Genomic DNA, 16,268 nt, shown 5'->3' with positions numbered 1-16,268 from the left:
GCTTTCATCATCAACGATGTTTTTTAGGATATCCCGACTTCGGCCTCTGTGCACCTATTACGTACCAGGTACAGATGTTATTGGTCCTTTAGTTGAGATCCCGGCTGATTGCAGGACGGTAGCGGCTTGAATAAACGATTCAGCTATCTGAGCTAGATCGGTGGTCCGACCTGGAAGCACTAGGTTACCTCCGTTGTAACTAGACGTTAGACGTGATATGAGCGATTGAGCTGCCGCTACTGAATCCATTGATGACGGAGCTATAGCTGACTCCCACTCAGGTTTCCTAAAAGGTAATACAAATTATTTGTTGATAAAAATAACGAGAAACACTTCATAGATAGATGAATAATACATCTATCCAAGGAATATTAAGTTGTATCTTCGTTCACATATATCAGTGAGTTTTCCATTAAAGTGTTTATCTTTTATTTTCTTTTTTTTGTACAATGGGTTTTGAAATTCATAAACTAAACTGTTTTTTCTTTATATTAAATAAAAAAAATAAGTTTTTTAAACTGAAAGTAAGGAGCGACATTACAACTTAAAACGAATAGAAAGCATTCAGTATATGAAAGGGGCTGTCCCCTCTTCAACGCCTCGCTCTTTACGCTTAAGTTTTTTATTGTTTTAAAAAATAAAGTTGTGAGACAGAATCAAACTTTAGCGTAAAGAGCGAGGCGTTGAGGAGGGGGCAGCCCCTTACATATACGGAATAATCTCTGTTCGTTTAAGTTCTAATGTCACTCATTACTTTCAGTTAAAAAAAAACATGTTTTTTTATTTAATTTCTGAACGTTTTTGAATTAATGCAGCTTTGATTTTGGCTCACCGTACATAAATAATTAAAACGAAACTTGCATATTAATTTTACCCTTTTTTGGCTAAATGGCTTTCTTTGAAATTTTGATCTGACGTAACTTACGAATTAACTTACGTAGCGAACTTCGATATTCGTATATTTGTATTATGTATATTAGGGGTTCGCCCCCTAGTCAATACCTTGCTCTTTACGCTAAAGTTCAAATTTTGTTCCAATTCTTTAAGAATGACCCCTTAATCACAAAGGCCGTTAATTAGAATAAATAGCTCTGATGAAAGTACAAAAAAAACTTTAGCGCAAAGAGCGAGGTAATGACTAGGGAGCGAACCCAATCATAAACATAATAATTTCTGCTCGTGTTAGGTTTTGATGTTGCTCCTTACTTTCAGTTGAAAAAATTGTTCTTTTTTATTTAATTTCTGATCGTTTTTTTTTTTTAAATACTAGGAAATCTGGCGCTCCCTTCATAGCAATGTCCCTTCCCCTGAAAAGATATGTACTTCCCAATAACCAATACTACATGTAAACATTGGGCAAAGTTCATAACTTGAAGACCTTCCCCCGGAAACTGTGGGGTATTAAGCCATCCTCAAAGACATAGTTATTGTATTTTTCGACCATGCTGAACAAAACGGCTATCTCAAAATTTTGATCGGGTGACTTTGAGAAAAAAATAAGCATGGGAGGGGGCCTAGTTGCCCTCCATTTTTTTAGTCTCTTGAAAGCGTACTAAAACTTTTAATTTGCGGTCGAATGAGCCCTTCCGCGATATTCTAGGACCATTGGGTCGATACCATCATCCATGAGAAAAAAACAACAACAAATAAACATCTTTCTTCTGGCAAAAAAAAAATACAAAATTCCACATTTTTGCAGATAAGAGCTTGAAACTTCTAAAGCAGGGTTCTCTGATACGCTGAATCTGATGGTGTGATTTTTGTTAAAGTTCTATGACGTTTAGGTAGTGTTTCTCCTTTTTTCTAAAATAAGGCAAATTTCCTCAGGCGCGTAACTTTTGATTAGCAAGACTAAACTTGATGAAACTTATATATTGGAGATCAGCATAAAAATATGATTCTTTTGATGTGTCTATTGGTCCTTACACACAAAAAATATAAATAAAAAAAATATAAATATTTTTACTTTTATAACTTTAATAAATCAAATAATATTAAGATTTTCATAATATTAAGATATGTATATTAAACTGACAATGCACATTCATTTGTATTTTGTTCAGTAAAGTGCAAATTATGTTCTGGCCTTGGAAAGGCATAGAGGTTTTGAGCACAACTTATGTTAATTTCTGCTCGTTTTGAGTTTGACTCGGTTATTTATTGTAATTTCTGTTCGTTTTGAGTTTCATTTATTTATAGTTGCTGATTTGTGGTAGTTTCACGCTTGGTAGATTATTTGATTTTATTTTTGCACATTTTTTGTTTAATGGAGTTCTTTGCTTTTCTTTGAAAAACTTATTTTGTGGAAAAAGTTTTTTTTAATTAATTTCTGTTCGTTTTATATTGACATAGTGTTTTCAGAGAAAAAGAAAATAATACTTTAAATCTTTTGTTTTTTTTTAAAGATTTATAGTTTGGCCTGCTCTTTGTACGCTGGAGAAAACTTTTCAGCTATGCTTAATAAGATACACCGTCTTAAAAATCTTGAGACAAATACAATTGTCTCATTTAGTTCCACGACTCGTTTAGTTTCCCTGATATAGAAAACTTGATACCATTCGCAAAAAAAATATGTATACTTTCTTTGATAGCTTGGATACACTTACGCTATTTTGATTTGGTTAAATATTAAGAGCAGAAACAGCCCCAAAAGTTTTAACATAAAACCCTCAGTCGTTCCTGGGATACTGCTGAGATACCTTATCGGGAATTAGCATTACCAGTGCATTTTGATTTAATCTTATGGCAACATTTAGTTTTTAAACATGAAGTCAAATGGGAGGGTGGGCGTGAGAGGGGGATTAGTTTTCCTCCAATCACTTTCAACTATTAAAAAGGGCATCAGCCCTTTCTATTTTCAATCGAATGAGCCTTTTTCGAAGTTCCTACGACAATTCCTTCGATACAAAGTGCCCTTGTCTAAACAACAACAACAACAAAAAATAATACATTATACCCACATCGATCTTTACTATAGAAATGTCAAGCCGTCCAAACAGTTTCGACTATTAAAAACGGCACTAGGCCTTTCAATTTCCAATCAAATGAGCCATTTTTGAGTTTCTACGACAACACTTCCTATAAAAACCTTATATGCCCCCAGGGCATAAATTACAACTTTTATCCAAAGGGCTGTGAGGGTGGTTGTCAACCTCTAAGACCTAATTTCTAGAACTTTTAACTACATTGGAATAATCAAAACTTTGATTGGATGTGTCTGGGGCATTAGTGGGTTTGGAGGGGTGTTGGTCTTTCTCCAATCAATTTCAATTATTAGAAAAGGCTATATCCCTTCCAATTTCCAATAAAATGAGCCCTTTTGAAGTTTTTACAACAACACTTTCAATAAAAACCTTATATGCCCCCAGGGGATAACTTACAACCCTCGTCCTGAGGGCTGGGGGGGGGGGGGGTTGTCATCCTCACAGCACATAATTTCCAGAACTTTCTACTACGTTGAACAAAATGGCTATCTGAAAATTTTGATTGGATGTGTTTGGGGGAATGGTGGAGGTAAGAGAGGGGTTAGTTACCGTCCAATCATTTTCAACTATTAGAAAGGGCACTTGCCCTCTCAATTTTCAATTGAATGAACCCCTTTTGAAGTTTTTATCATAGAGTCTCTATCATTAAAAACCTTATATGCCCCCAGGGCATAACTTACAACCTTCGCCCTGGGGATTCTGGGGGGTTTGTCCTCCTTAAATACATAATTTCCAGAACTTAATTTCCAGAGGGGGGGAGGGTTAATTACTCTCCACTCACTTTCGACTATTAAAAAGGGCAATTTCAATTTCCAATCAAATGAGCCCCTTTTGAAATTTCAACAACAACTTTCTATATAAACCTTATATGCCCCCAGGACATAACTTACAACCCTTGCAATGAAAGCTCTGAAGGGCTTATCATCCTAAAAGACCTAATTTCCAGAACTTTCGAATACGTTGAACAAAATGGATATCTCAAAATTTTGATTGGATGTGTTTGAGGAAATGGTGGCCGTGAGAGGGGGGTTAGTTGCCCTTCAATAACTTTCGTCTATTAAAAGGGCAATAGCCCTTTCAATTTTCAATTGAATGAGCCCTTTTGGTTGTTTTTACAACATCCATTTCAATAAAAACCTTACTTGCTCCCAGGGCATAACTTAAAACCCTTGCCCTGAGGGTTGTGGGGGGGTGGTTTGTCATCCTTAAAGACCTTAATTTACAAAACTTTCAACTGCGTTGAAAAAAATGGATATCTAAAAATGTTGATTGGATGTGTTTGGGCAAAAGGTGGGCGTGAGAGGAGGGTTAGTTGCCCACAAATCACTTTCGACTATTAAAAAGGGCACTAGCCCTTTGAATTTCCAATCAAATGAGCTTTTTTTGAAGTTTCTATGACAAAACCTTCTTAAAAATCTTATATGCCCCCAGGGCATAGCTTAAAACCCTTGCCCCGAGGGTTGTGGGGGAGTGTCCTCCTCAAAAACATATTTTCTATCTGGAAATCAACTGCTCTGAACAAAATGGCTATCTCAAAATTTTGATTGGATGAGTTTGGGGGAATGATGGGCGTAGAGGGGGGGGGGGGACTAGTTGCCCTCCCATCACTTTCGACTATTAAAAAGGGCAATGGCCCTTCGAATTTCCAACCCAATAAGTCTTTCTCCAGGTTTCTATGAAAAAGCTTCCTATATAAACCTTATATGCCCCCAGGGCATAGCCCAGACTCCTTGCCCAGAGGGTTGTGGGGAAGTGTTTTCCTCTAAAGCACATTTTTTCTCTAGATAACAACTGCGCTGGACAAAATGGCGCTCTCAATATATTTATTTGAGGTGGTTGGGGGACTGATGGGGGTAGAGGGGGGGGGGGGACTAGTTGCCCTCCCATCCCTTTCGACTAGTAAAAAGGGCACTAGCCTTTTGAATTTCCAATCCAATGAGCCTTTCTTGAAGTTTCTACGACAACACCTTCTATAAAAACCTTATATGCCCCCAGGGCATAACTCAAAACCCTGGCCCAGAGGGTTGTGGGGGAATGTCCTCCTCAAAAACATATTTTCTATCCGGAAATCAACTACGCTGAACAAAATGGCGATCTAAAAATAGTGATTGGAGGGGTTGGGGGGATGAGGGGGGCAGGGGGGGGGCTAGTGGCCCTCCGATCACTTTCGACTATTAAAACGGGAACTAGCCGTTTGAATTTCCAATCGAATGAGCATTTTTTGAAGTTTCTACGACAACACCTTCTATAAAAACCTTATATGCCCGCCGAGCATAACTTAAAACCCTTGCCCCGAGGGTTGTGGGGGAGTGTCCTCCTCAAAAAGATATTTTCTATCTGGAAATCAAGTAGCCTACGCTGAACAAAGTGATCATCTCCAAATTTTTATTCGATACGTGTTGGGGAAGATGGAGCGTGGGGAGGGGCTAGGTATCCTTCAACAATTTTCGACTATTAAAAACGCCACTAGCCCTTTGAATTCCTAATCCAATGAGACTGTTTTGAAGTTTGAACCACAGAGCCGTTCACAGAACCTTTAAGCTACACCAAGGCACATATGACAACCGATTTGTGTGGGAGTTTTATTGACAAAAACATATATTCTGTCTGTAAATTGAATACGCTGACAAAATGGTTAGCTCCAAATTTCGTTTGGCCTTGTTTGGGGGAATAATGGGCGTGGGGGGGGGCTAGTGGCCCTTCAATCACTTTCGACTATTAAAGAAGGTACTAGCCCTTTAAATTTCCAATCTAAGGAGCCTTTTTTGAAGTTTCTACAACAACGCCTTCTATAAAAACCTTATATTCCCCCAGGCCATAACATAAAACCCTTGCCCCGAAGATTGTGGGGGAGTGTCCTCCTCAAAAACATATTTTCTATCTGGAAATCAACTACGCTGAACAAAATGGCAATCATAAAATTTTGTTGGGTTGTGTTGTGTGAACTGAGGGACGTGGGGGGGGAGGCTAGTTGCCCTCCAATCATTTCGACTATTAAAAGGGGCACTAGCCACTCCAATTTCCAATCTAATAAGCCCCTTTCGAAGTTTATACGACAACTCCTTCCATACAAAGTGCCCGGGTAGGGAGAAAAAAAAAAAAAAAAAATTAAAACAACACATTGTGCCCACATCGTTCTTTACTTAGGCAGCGCTAGCGCGCTGCCTATGATTAGTTCCAAAGTACGTATTCCCATCAATACATCTTAATAGTTCTGATATTCAGACTATTATCCTAAAATATCAATAAATAACTCCTTAAAAATAATCATTAACGCTAAAGCAATAATTAAACTAATAACTTAATCCTTCCTCGACACTTAATTGGTATAACCTGAGTATGCATATATCGAAATTCCAGTTTATTTATAGGTTCGTTTTAAATATTCAACTGATAAAGAACCCAAAATGCGTTACATTTATTTATCAACGGAATATTTGAATACAATCAAATAACAATATTTAAGTTTAAAAAAAATCCTAAATCTGATCTGCTTAAGACTGGTCTAGACATTTCCAAATTCTATTCCCAGATCTAAGTCCTTAAAATCTTCCTATCAATATTTATAAAGCTACGCAAAAAAAAACAAAAAAACTATCTTCTTCTTCAGCTTTGTCATTCCCTACCTTCAAAACACATTGGGTGAAGTCCCAAACTATAAAATACTTGCCAATTTTTCACCGCTGATCATTAGACCTAGCTTCCTATCACGCTTATTAAGGTTATTAAGAACGATATTTCAATCCCCTATACTTAGATGTTACAAGATATCAAGTGAAAAGCTTCAGGGGACGAGGATGAGAAGAATAAGTCAGATGTCTCAGGCTCGTAAGCAGAGATGGTGATAGCTACGACCCAAAACGGCAAACATAACAAAGCTACCGGGGTACATAATCTAACAAACAGGTTTTTGAAATCCAGGCTAACCTCTTCAAATCTAAGCATTTGCTGTTTGCAATTGTGAATTCTGATGAAGAAGTCCAGAAAATTTTCAGAAGGCATTGATGTTTTCATTAAATGAAAACACGGTAAATCCCAACACTCATAGTGGAAAGAAAACAAAGTGTCGCAGAATGATGGTTAAAACTAACAATAGGCGTGGAAGGTTAAATGCGAGTTCCAATGGAACATGAAAGACTTCCCAACTTATTTTTATCATGGGATGTATCAGATTTTTTTCTTCAGTTTGGATACGACCCTATAAAATGTTCCTGACTGTGAACAAATCTTTTCAAAATCATCCATTTGAAGTCTAAAAGAAACTAACCAAAACCATCTATTCTGGTTAGAAACCAATTAGTTAAATTCCAACTTTCTACTTGCCTGAATTTTTCTCCGGGAAGAAGAGCATCGTATTTGACAATGAGTCTATGACCAGGGGGGTATTCAAAACCATGTAACTTTTCTTTAGCATGTGTTGCTGCACTTACTGAAGTGTATACTGCCACTATCACCATTCTTTGATCCTGAAAAGGGAAGAAAAATATATGTTCGAGGGAGAAAAACAAACTAATTTTGCCGCTTTTTTATTGAATATGATCAATAAAAAATCCTTCGTACGTATTTATCTATTTCAAAAAAAGGAAATAATAACTTGTTATTTAGTTTAAATACTAAAGATATATCGGGACTTTAATGAACGCGATACGGCGCACGCAAATGTCTCAAATATTATATAATAAGAACTATTCCCCTGATTGACATCTTTTTACCAAAATAACAAAATAAATAACCCACGCTACATTTAATGCTACATATGACTCATGCAAGCTAATACCATGATCCATGACAATACCTCCTAGGGTTTTCTCCTGTTTGAACTATAGCATTTTGGGATCAAATTCCTTTTAAAATATTTTAAATAACTCTTACTCTTATAAACATAGTTTTGGCTTTGGAATACAACAAAATTCTCTAATTTGGGAATTATAAAGTGATATCTAACCCATAAAATTGGGGTACCTTGATAATCCATCATTTAGATGGAAAAATTCTTAAAAACTCCAAGAGTTTTCTATGTGAAGTAGATTGCTTCTTAATTACTTTAACTGCAAATGATTTAATGCATATTTGAATATCTGTGCATTGCAGGTATGCGACCATAGTTCAAGATCAGATTTTTCTCAATTTTCACGATGTTTACTAGAATTTTGTTTCCACGCAAAATTACAAACCCATCCCTTCCTTCATCCTCTAAAAAAATAGCATTAGCGCCTACCTGCATAATCTACATTCTTGGTATAGCTTATCTCTAATCGAATGACTTCTTATAACAGTTGTTATCGAAATTTTCACAAACGCATTTTTCCATATTTATACCAGTAAATTATAACCCTAACGGTTGACTACTGTAGTTTTGCCCTTTCTGAAAGTCGATAAAGCTTTTTCGGATTAAAATACCAACAAGTTACCAGACAAAACTCAACTGAATGTTATCCAATAATCTATATTATGTCAAACCATTAATGTTGACGAGTTAAATACATTGAACGCATCGAATGTTATATTTCAAAACCACATTATTTTTTCAATACAATTATTTATCTTCCCAATATCAGCCCCAATTCTAACAGCGGCCTCTCCGAGCCAGTCTGTACAATGCAGTTAAATGTAAATCCGGCATAAGTTAGACTCATATTTCACCAAGCTAAAATCATTTGATATGCTATGTGACATATTTATGGATTTTAACAGCAGCATATTCTGGATTTTTTTTAATGATAAAAAAGTCTTGAACTTTAGAAGACAGTAGGAATTTTTTTTTTTATTAATCTAATAAAAAACGCATTCAGAAGCTAAATGTCGGGATTTTCAAGCATTTTGTGTTGTTTTGACTGCTGGTAGGCTTTTCGGGTGATATTACCCTTGTACGATCCTTTGTGAGACGAGTTCCTTCCCCCCTCCACTTCCATGGAGGTACATTTTGTGACGGAAACTGAATCGTTTTTTACTTAGATCAAAGCTGTACATTGTCTTTGATGCAGATAATCCTACAAGAGATCCAAGAGAATAGTCAGATATACCAAATTTACAGACTCTATTGAGGGAAGATACCTGTGCAGATAGGGTGTCAAAAATTCTTTGGATACCCTCCCCTCACCCAGTCGCCTTAATATTTCCTATTGTGCCAACTGTGAGCAAAATACTGTTGATTTTACGTTAAAGACAACCCCAGTAAATCTACAAAGCCTTTTTCCAGAAAATGCTATAATTTTCAAAGTACTTAAGAAAAAATAGGTTAAAATTTATACATACAACCAATTTGAATACCGTTAAGAACTTACCACTGCTGACAGGTTTGATGAAAAAAAGAAACTGGGAGCTACTTTTCTTGATTTGAGGATGTACCACATAAAATGTCCTTTCATAGTAGAATAGATTACACATTATTGATCATTTTATGAAAAAAAAAAAAAAAAAAAAAAAAAAAAAAAAAAAAAAAAAACTTACCCTCGGTGATTTTGAGTAGTCCGTCCTATTATCACAATAATCTAAACCAGGTAACAAATCAAAGAGCTTCCACAATTGATCTTGGTTAACTGTGGGAGGAGCAACGACCAGTAAACGACTGCATGGCTCGTCATCTGAAAAAGGATGAAATGAAAAATCGAACCGCAAAGAGAATGAAAAAGAAGTCAAAGGCACTAACCAGTCCCATCCCACGAGTGGTTCTCTTCTAGTAATTGTCTAAGCAGGCTGCTACCTGATGTTTTGATTCAAGGGGGAAGGGGTTCAAACAGGAAAAGTTTTTATTTGGCAGCGTTTCACATTTCACAGAGCTAACATTCCCTACCCTGGGTACGACCTAGCTCCCAAATGATTTAATGATTTTTGAGGATTTAACACTTGTTAATATAAGACTTAATAAATTTTGTTAATGTTAATAAAAGAGTTAATAAATTACTTCTATTAGGCTAATAAGAGTTTCCGTAAGTTTAACTTCAAATGCCAAATCGTTGTACAGATATCGCAGTTATGCTATTTTTATGACCTGCATACAAACAGTGTGTTCCGATTTACTTCTTCTCCATCCCAAGTCAAAACTTGAGCTCCACTTGACCCCCCTCCCCCAAGACTCCCTGATATGCCCTATTTACGACCCTTGTCCTAGGGTGTGTAGGGCCATGTCATTCAAAGATGCATATTTATTGAACAGTTCGACTAATTTGATAAAAAAAATATCTTAAAATTTCAGACAAATGTCTCGGGAGCTGCGGGGGGAGTAGCGAGAAAGGACGGGGGAAGGGGTCCCAGCCATCAAATCAGTTTTGTTCTAAAAAAGGGCACTTGAACTTTCAATTTCAAACTTAAAAGGCCTATCCTCATTCCCAGGATAAAGTGCACGTGATATTTTGATAACATCGATGCATATAGTGTCTTTTGATTTATCTTGCTACTTAGCGATGCATAAAACCCATTGGAGCTTAGAGTGAAAAAACGGTATTTTTGTCTGGAATGGAGAAAACAGTTGTTTGGCTCCTTCCACTACCCCAAAACTAATTTTGAATCCCTTTTTCCGTACTTGTGTATTATACGCCACTCACTCAAGTTTATGCTGTGTAAAAATCGAGAACAAAGCGGTTTCTTTGTTAATTTATTTCGGCTTAGCGTGAGACAAGACAAAGACAAGTGACAGAATAGATGTAAAATTTATAATTTGGGTTATATATTTACACATTAGGGGGTGGGGTAAAGTCTTTGGACAGTTTGAAGTTAGAAAACAATTCTTACTTCATAACATGCAGAATAATTGTACCTTACACATTTTGCATGCATATCCGCTTTAATTTACCCCCCCCCCCCCCCCTAACCGTTTGGTTTTGGGTGAATCATATTGATTTTTGTATGTAACGTTTTGTTAAAGTTAACTAAATATATCAATATCAATAATGTGCAAATATACAGCCCAAATTTGTTTCTAAAGTAACGAAGAAACTAACAAAGAAAACGGTTTTTTCTCGAGTTTTACACAGCGTAAACTTGAGTGAGTGGCGTATAATACACAAGTTTTCCCTTTTCCTTTCCCCCTTCCTTTCTTCAACAGATCCAGAAAGTTTCAATTCCTTCCTCCAAGCCGTTCCCGAGATATTGCTGACATGCTATTTCAATGACCTGAAAACACAGAAGGTGTATTCATTCACCTTCCCCCAAGTAAAAATCTAAAATTCACTCATTTCCCCTACCCTCCAATACTCCCTTAAAGTGTCAACTGGATTCCTTAAGCTATTTAGAAGACACTAAATAATCTAAAAAATCAGGTGCACATGTTTTTTTTTTTTATTTACCAGGAATGCGTGTCGTTCCCAAATTTACTCTTAGGAAATTGTAGGATCTCGGCCAAACGAACGATCCGTAAGAGCTTGCTCGAAATACAACTAATCAGGAACAAGAAAAAATTCCCTATTTCCAGGTCCCCTCCTCAGACAAAATTGTTTGATTTCCTTTGCCCAGAGAGACATCTCTAAAACCGTCGATCTAATCAGACATCCATGATCACACATGTTCCCATTTCCATTACATAAGCTATATGAAAACAATGGACAGCTTCCATAGTTTACTCCAAGGGGCTGTGGGAGTCATGTCATCGTCGAGGCATATTTGTCGAGCCTTTCGACTATTTGGAACGAAATGGCTATCTAAGTTTTGATCGGGTCTCTGGTGATTCCACAAGTTCAGTTTTAATATATGAAAGATTCAACTCTATATCCAGAGCTGTACTCAAGACATTGCAAACAAACAGTTTCGATGACCCGGACACATACAGCTGCTTCGACTTACCTCTGATCCTCCAAATCAAGATTTAAAATCAACTCAACCGAAGGGGCCTCTTCTATGACAGAAATTTCAAATCAACTCTTTTCCGAATATAGTCTAGGAAAACTCTGGGAATCTTGGCCTAGCCAAATAAACAAATCAGTAAAAAAAAATTTAGGCCCATTTCAGGGTCCCCTGGCACTCCCCCAAACCCCACTTCAAACAAAATGCAGGATTTAGATAGTCCAAAGAACGAACTCCGGTAGTTTCGACCTAATCAGACACCCAAGATAAAAACCTGCTTTTCTTTTCTAACATAAAATCTATGCGTAAAAAACCGACAACTTGCATAAGTTACAGCCTTTTCCCCAGGGGCTGTGGGTGGCAATGTCACCTCTGAAAGTATATCTGTAGAGGCTTTCGACTAATTTGAAAAAAACAGCTATCTCCAAATATTGACCGAATGTCTCTAAGGGGGGAGGAATCAAAAAGGCCACGGGATTGGACTGTTCAAAGGGCAATAGGACTTTCAATTTCCAGTCGAATGAGCATCCTCCAAAGTTCTTCCCTATCATGCAAAGTGCATGAAAGGGATGAAGTACCTTCATGAGAAATAATTCACGGAAGTCACTTCACACTTTATTTGGGCAGCGCTACTCGTCTGCCAATAATTTAGTCTGTGTACTGGCTTTTCATGATCAAACCTCAACGAGGTTAAACCCCTCAAAATCAATATGCTTTATTTTCCATCATAGGAATTTTAAAAGTAGAGCTTTAAGTTTTTGAACCAGAGTACACTGAATATTAAATTTTGAGCTAAGATAGACAGAGAGGCAGAGCTCAGCGTGTTTCCTTTTTCCCAAACGAATCAGCTTTAATTTTCGGACAAAAGCCAACTGAAGACGTTCCTTCAGCACCGTTCCAGCTTTACAGTCATTTGTTGGAATCGAGTCCATTTTTAACCCTTTGATGCCTGAATATTGAAAAAAGAGAGGAAAAAATTCCGCGCCTGTTTCTGTGCTTTATATAAGGTCATTCCACGACGAAAATACCAAGAAAAAAAATTTATTGATGAAAGTGAAGAAACTACAGAATGATTCCCACAGGCAACATCCGGCAGTAACAGCACATAGTCACACATCACCTAGCTAGTGTGGTAAGATAGGAAACAGTTTCTGTTTGGCGTGAAACACAAAGCCACTTCGCACTTCATACACTTCACCTTGGAGTGGGCTTGAACACAAGATCGGCACCTTTGTTTGCTGTCTATCCAAGCTGGAAAGTGCTCCTGGCCGTCGAGTCTCGTCAAGTCTGGTGGGCGGCAACTATACTTTCTTTTCTTTTGGGATAGAGCTTCGTTGAGTGGTCTACCTCTCTTAGGTGTCGCTGAGGATGCGCCAGACAGTAAGGCGCGTGCAACATCCGTTTTCAACTGCAGCAAGTCTATGGGTCTTTCTCCTGTAAGAAGAATTTGCCATACAGGATCTACCCATTTATAATGGCAAGTTCAAACAACAACAAGACAATTCACATGTACCACTTGTTTTGATACTTAAAGTTAACTCTGTACAGCTCTATCAGCATATCGGCAAGATCGACGCCACGTCCATAAGGCGATTGTATTCCTTCACACAGTGTGGTCTCTTCATTTCTATATGCTCTTTTCGCTTGCCATCCCACCTCTCACAGGTATCTTCAGGATCCACAGCTGCATAGGTTGATATCAAGTGAACCGGCTTATTATCATACCACTTCACCACTACAAAATTCGACTGCGTTTCTACACGCCAGTCATACAAGCCTCTTCCTTGCGCTTTCATTTTGCTATCTAGTTCAAAAGCGCAGCCTTTTAACCTGTTTACTCTAACTGTAACCGGTGTAAGTATACCCTGGTCAGTTAGGGTTTGGTCCAGGTCTAGTGACGAAAACCAGTTGTCGTAAAAGAGCTTGTAGTTCATTTGGTTTGGGATTCCCCTCGCAAGTCGGAGGACAAAATCACCACCAACTCCCAAATCGCTTGTATCAGCTGATCCCTTGCCAGTGTACATTTCTAAATCATACACAAATCCACTTATTCCCGCTCTGGAGATGAACTTGTATCCCCACTTATGTGGTTTTTTCGGATTGTACTGCTTCAGCGATATTCGCTGCTTCGTCGGATCTATTTGCTCATCAATGAACTGTTGTTCTTCCGGGTGTATCTTCATGAAGTTGGCTCGAACCTTCTCTATCAAGGGACGAATTTTATAGATCTTGTTGTAACCAGAATCTCCCTGAGGCTTGGGTGATACATTGTCATTGAAATGCTCATACTTTTTTATCAGTTCAAATCTCTCACTTGACATAGCATCGATTATCACTGAGAAACAAGTTCTGTTCGACCAGTAGCTGCGATAGGAGGGCATTTGCACTATTCCTGTAAACGCAAGGACTCCCAGAAAACGCTCAATGTCAGTCGAAAAAACGCCTAACTGCTTGCCATCTTTCTGAATTGCATATATATTCGTCTGATCGCGTATGTAGCTATTACTTCGTTGTCAAAAAACAACCTGATATGTTTCAATGGGGTCTTGGCGCTCATTTCTTGGTCGACTCGAAGCTGATCTTTCCGCAGTGTCTGGTGGGATAAAATCTACTTTCCTCCAAGCAATGTCTCGTCGTCTCATTGGTTTGGAAGTAGGAATACTTGGGGCTTGTTGTGGTCGGGTTTCTTCACCTCCATTACCTTGAGACTCATCCTGACTGTCACAGTCATTGGCCTCAATTCTGCCGGTTTCTATTTCAGCTTCGAGCAGTTCGTCTAAAACTTCGTCAGGAGGAACATACTGCGGATCAGATGGGTCTTCATCTTCACTTGGCAGGCCTTCGAGGTAAGAAGTATCATCTGGACAAAGTACAAAATTCACAGCTTGTGCCAATGAAATTGGGCATGAACGTAGTTTCTTCATAATTGTAGAGTACTCATCTTCCGCTGTTTTTGGTGCAGTGGATGTAGATTCGTCCATTGCAACCATAGAAAAGACATATTGGTTGAGAAACTATTGGTTGTCAATCTTACTTATTGTATCTACAGGAAATATCGTAATTTAGCTATAGAAAGTTTAGTATTTTACTATTGACAATGGCAACCTCAAGCTCAAGCTGTTCCGGATGGTTCCTCAGAGGTACTTAGCATGGTCGAACCATCAGAAATTATAAGGTAGTGGCGTAAAAACTGTTGTTACGGGATATCTTAGCATATCACACTCTATATACGTTCAGTCGCCTGAAAAGTTCCCATTTCTGACGGATGGTTCCTCTAGTAACCACGATTCTTAGGGCCCCTACCTTCCCTTAATTTCCACACTATCGATGCAAACGGCACTTCATTTAAACTGTCAGACCTAACTCTATACCAGGCCAGTGAAATAAAAACAAGAACAAATCACTACTTTGTCAATTACAAAATAACATGCCCACCTTTGTGGAAAATCTAAGGAGGCAAAAAGTACTTACTTCGAACGTGATTATTTCACCCAAAGGCGGACATCATAAACTGAAAAAAATACTGGGAATAGAGCTCGTTGACTATCACACAGTGATAGCAACCCCGAGGGGCTAGCTTGTGTAATTTTGATAATAGAAAATTCTGAAATTTGTGGTTCCTGAGGGAACCTTCAGGCATCAAAGGGTTAAATAAGCTAATATCTGCGCCAACAACTGGCGCTAAGACCATCGGATCTCTCAACCTTGGGAAAGCACAAGAAACAAATACGTTTTTATGAAATTTCATAAGGAAGGAAACTTTTTCACAAAGATGAAAGCATTTTGGACACAACAATTTTTCTTCATATACTAGGATACCTTAGGGTATGTGCAAATAACAGTTCAAATAAAAAAAAAAATCTTTTTATCAGACAATGAAAACTGTCTAATTTGTTCAACAGTTGTTGACAAACGGACATTTTAAAAACTGTCTATTTGTATGTACCTCAGGGTCCGTACAAATAACAGTTCAAATAAAAGAATATCTCCTTTTATTAGACAATGAAAACTGTCTAATAACGAATTTATCCCTATTTCAACTGCTATTTGTACGTGGTGGAAAGGCAGTGTGGTCTTCAAAAATAACCTACCTCAGGGTACATTAATTTTAGTTGAAAACTAGTTCTCTCCGTATTCAAAACAAAAAGGCATTTTTTCCGTACTCCATACTCTAAACAAAATCAGAATCCGACATTTGCATAATTGAACTTAAGATCAATAATAAGCCTCTTAATTTTTTAGAGAGAATATTTTGTTTTTTATAAGACTGAGTCCTATATATTGTTTTCTATATTCTGAGTCCTACTGAGTCATATTCTTAGTAGGGGGCATCCCACAGGACACTCAGCGCATCCCCAGGTGGCGGATAGGGGAACGTCCAACAGGTATGTAGGATACCTCCATAGAAAGTATGGACCTAGGGGGGAACCTAGTTCCTGGGGTCCATAATTGAAACTGTGACACCTTCGCCCGAGGGTCCGAAATACAGGTGGAGGAAGAGAAAGG

General features: G+C 37.8%; 1 protein-coding gene across 3 annotated transcripts in view; it reads right to left on the bottom strand.

Moving 5' to 3' along the window:
* The window catches only part of LOC148949397 (RNA-binding protein 45-like), a 223,149-nt gene that overhangs the window by 24,394 nt on the left and 182,487 nt on the right, over nucleotides 1-16,268 (bottom strand). For all 3 annotated transcript variants that reach the window (XM_089093419.1, XM_089093421.1, XM_089093420.1), the window contains exons 6-8: nucleotides 9,435-9,568; nucleotides 7,308-7,450; nucleotides 66-286 (exon numbers count right to left, since the gene is read on the bottom strand). In XM_089093419.1, coding sequence (XP_088949545.1) covers nucleotides 66-286; nucleotides 7,308-7,450; nucleotides 9,435-9,568 — 498 coding nt within the window. The remainder of the gene's footprint in view (nucleotides 1-65; nucleotides 287-7,307; nucleotides 7,451-9,434; nucleotides 9,569-16,268) is intronic.

This window comes from Artemia sp. Qi Xiang Cuo, chromosome 8, assembly GCF_049724085.1.
Source record: "Artemia sp. Qi Xiang Cuo chromosome 8, ASM4972408v1, whole genome shotgun sequence".
NCBI lineage: Eukaryota > Metazoa > Arthropoda > Branchiopoda > Anostraca > Artemiidae > Artemia > Artemia sp. Qi Xiang Cuo.
The sequence above is the reverse complement of the archived record's forward strand: the minus strand, read 5'-3'. Positions and strand labels throughout refer to the sequence as shown.